The sequence below is a fragment of the Paracoccidioides lutzii genome (genome assembly GCF_000150705.2).
Source record: "Paracoccidioides lutzii Pb01 unplaced genomic scaffold supercont2.3, whole genome shotgun sequence".
Lineage (NCBI taxonomy): Eukaryota > Fungi > Ascomycota > Eurotiomycetes > Onygenales > Ajellomycetaceae > Paracoccidioides > Paracoccidioides lutzii.
In genome coordinates this window covers 1,211,540-1,215,030 of record NW_015440949.1, presented here as the reverse complement: position 1 = coordinate 1,215,030, position 3,491 = coordinate 1,211,540, and the positions used below count along the sequence as shown (strand labels likewise).

Here is a 3,491-nt window from a genome sequence, read left to right as displayed (position 1 = left end):
GAAGTTGTCCTCGAGTTTTTGCCGGCGGCCGCGTCGTTTCAGGGATGCGGTGGAATTGTTTGGCGTTGACGTAGAGGGGGATTCTTCGCGGCCCTGCGCCCGTGACCATTTCGGGGATGTTGGTTTTGTTGGGGGTGGAGGTTGGTGGGGGGTGAGAATGGGGGTGTTGGGATGGCACAGCAGCCATGGGGGAGGGTCCCGGGGGCGGTCGTTGCATGCTGTGATTCAATGTGGGTTGGGAATTTTGTATATGTGGACTGCTGACTTGTTGGCTCATGCGGCGTTGTTGTTGCTGTTGTTGCTGTTGTTGTTGTTGTTGCTGCTGATGCTGTTGAGATTGCGGTTGAGATATAGACGGGTTTTGGGGCATTTGGACTTGATTGGATAGTGGTGGCATTTGCCCAGAGACTTGCGGGGGGGATCGCGGATGTCGATCATTTTTTACTTGAGAAGACGGCAATCTGGGTGAGCCGCGGGCTCCCGGTGGCATGGCGCCGCCCATCGAGTCTTGATGCATTGGCTGATAGTATGTATGGTTGTGTCCGGCAGCGGCCGCGGTGGCCATGGCTGCTGCAGCGGCGGCAGCTTGAGTGGGAGAGATTCCATATGACTGTGGAATCTGAGCATACTGTTGAGGAAAGTTCATCTGCTGATGGACCTGGCCGGGCGCGTTCTGTGTCTGCTGGTAATGTGACTGTGAAGGCAGGATCGGTGAGGATTGATGGTTTTGGTGAGGGTGTTGCATGTGTGCTTGAGGATTTGTGGGCGATGTGATAGACCCGACCGGCGGGCCAGCATTGGAGGGGGAGGTTTGATATGTTGGCATGTGTGAGGGCGCCGTGAAGGATGCTGGTTGTGAGGTTGTTGATATTGAGGAGGATACTCCATGATGGCGCGTTAGTTGAGTAATTAACTTTTTATTTACACTTCTATCGACCAGAGAAGGAGGAGCTGAGGATGCAGGGCAAGTTATGCCTGGCTTTAAACTAGCGGCAAGCGTCGGAAGCGCGCCAATGGAGTCACAGCAAGCAATAAGATTTAGTCGAAGGCAGCGAATACTCTCCGATCGAGGGATAGTTCAAGGACAGAGGCGGACAGGATAGGGTGGGACGGGGGACGAGTATCAAGAATGCTGGAGGGAGGATGGAAGAAGCGCGACGAGATGATTCGATAGCGCTGGAATGGGAAATCTGCAGCCTCTCCGGTCGCGTCGAACACCTAATGCAGCAGTGGGATGGTCACTGGATTTAGGTCAAAATGAGAGGGTTCAAGCAGACCAATGTCAGCGTTCGGCGCCAAATGGCCGGCTGTATGTACATACACACACGCACACACAAGTTCGAGACAATGGGACGGCGAGAAATTCAATGCGACGGCAATGTTGGATTGAAGGAAAAAAAGGTATAAAAAAGGTAAAATGAGATTTAAACTGTTCTTTTTAAGCAATGGTTAAACAGGGCAATCACAGTGAAGACGTGGTTGGGCTCTGATGCAGGAAACCGGGGAAAAGGTAAGGTGGGTGACAGAGCACGATGTGTTGTCAAACAGCGGTGGTCGATTTTGTTTTCGTCTCGTTTCTTTTTTCCCAATTTTAAATTTTTCGGGTTGGTTGAATTTAGGCAGTGCTCGTTTTACTTTTAGGGTGTGGGGGATGAAAAAAATGGCGTACAATAGTTTCAAGTGACAATAAGAATTGGGAGAGCAGAGAAAAAACGTGCGGGACGAAAAAGTTGCCGCCAAAATAATTGAAGAAAAATATGTAAAATAGAGAAAATACAGGCTCAACGTTTGACAGCACAAAAGGTGGCTGAAAGTTCGCGTTTTGCAGTTGGATTTCTCTCGTTCGGGGCACTGATGGGCTGTTTAGCGTCTGCCACGTCGGTAGGTCAGATCTGAGGCGGTGCCCAAAGCTGGTGACTGGAGCCGGGTAACTTCTGGGGCGAGAGTGGGTTGCCGGGACTTGCCAAGTAGGACCAAGTCGAGGAGAAAGAAGGTGATGATGTTATGGAGCTGGGATCCTGATGTTAGATGGGGAAAACGGCCAGGTCAAGAACTAGCCATGCGAGTGCAACGTTGGGGAATGGGCTAAAGGGGGGACTAGAGGGGGAATCGCTAAACAAAATCGATGGGGCTGGGGTTTGGTAGAGCGAATGGCAAGAGAGGGAGGGAGGAGATCTGACAGGGTCAAGGGGCAATCATGAAGAGAGCAAGAACTCAATATAATAAATAAAATAATAAAATAATAAAATAACAGGTAAAATTAGGGCAGGAGGTTTTAAAGAAAGAGAGCGAGACTGCAAGGTTAGGAGTGACAACAAGAGACAAGGCGTCAACTAAGATGGGTGATGAACAATTAAGTCAGTTTTAGCCGGCGGCGAGATGCAGCAAGGCAAGGATGATTTATTATTGGGAGAAGAATGCGTTGGCAAATGTGAGAACTGATGCAGGTTACATCATTGTTCATCACAGGCGGAGAAATTCACAAGAGGGGGGAAAAAAAGAGAGAAGTGAAAGAAAGACTTACCAAGAATAGAAAAAGGCAGACTCTAGTCAATTGGAGCAGAGCGAGTAAAAAGAAAGGGAATTATATATGGAAAGAAAGGAAAGGAACAAATAGAATAATAAATAGTTATACAAGATGAAGGGCGTGGGTGTAGTGCTCCGGAAGCGTTTACAAAAATCAAAACCGCTCTCTTAATTATTGATTCTGCCTTCCTGAAATTTGAATGATTCAAAACGCCCGTCGGAACCGCCGTTGGCAATGCGCGGATGCGACGGACGGTGGTGGATTTTCCAGCAAGAGAACAGGCGGAGATGTTCCCCCGGGGGGAAGGGGGAGAAGGAATAAAACACAAACACAGCCCTTCTAATATTCTGAAATCACATATGGATGATCAGTATGAGTTGTGCTCTCTATCTGAAACTAGGTAATTCACAATAATATGGGGTTAAGGACGTCAGAAGCGCTGGGGTGAGAGGAGGAAAGGGGGATAATTGATTGGTAGAGGATAAAGAAGCTTCCTCTGCCCAGCAGGCGACGGGCGGGCGAGCCGGACGGGGAAGAAAGGACACAGAAAGGGACGAGAGACGTGTGCGAATAGCATCGCTTACCGCAGATCAGAAGAAAAAGCCTTGGGACGCTGGGCGGGATTAACCCGCGGGAGTGGCGGTAGTGAGGGTGGGACGTGGTTGTAGAAGATAAATAGCTGCCAACTTACCAAGGTATGGAAGCTGGACTGGCGGCAAAATGTGGAGAGAGTTCAGTAAATAATGTCAATAATAATAGACGCGGTGGACGGCGGGATGAGCAAATCAGCGACGGCGAACGTGACTTTGACCAATGCAAAAAAAGCGCAAAAGCAACAACCCAGAGATCCCAGGGACCCCAGAGACTCCAGAGACCCAGACAGACGAATAGGGAGGCAAGCCAGAAACAAGAACGATGGGGAAGAACCGTGGGAATTGGCGGGTAACAGGATTTGGGAGTTCGG

General features: G+C 49.6%; 1 protein-coding gene across 1 annotated transcript; it reads right to left on the bottom strand.

Annotated features, from left to right (window-relative positions):
* Positions 1-38: 38 nt before the first annotated feature.
* Positions 39-826, bottom strand: PAAG_01687 (hypothetical protein; the record flags this gene model as incomplete). The annotated part of the gene is made up of 2 exons (XM_015844413.1): positions 39-218; positions 266-826. 2 exons carry the CDS (start codon positions 824-826, stop codon positions 39-41), a joined length of 741 nt encoding a protein of 246 aa, XP_015701321.1.
* Between the last annotated feature and the right edge of the window lie 2,665 nt (positions 827-3,491).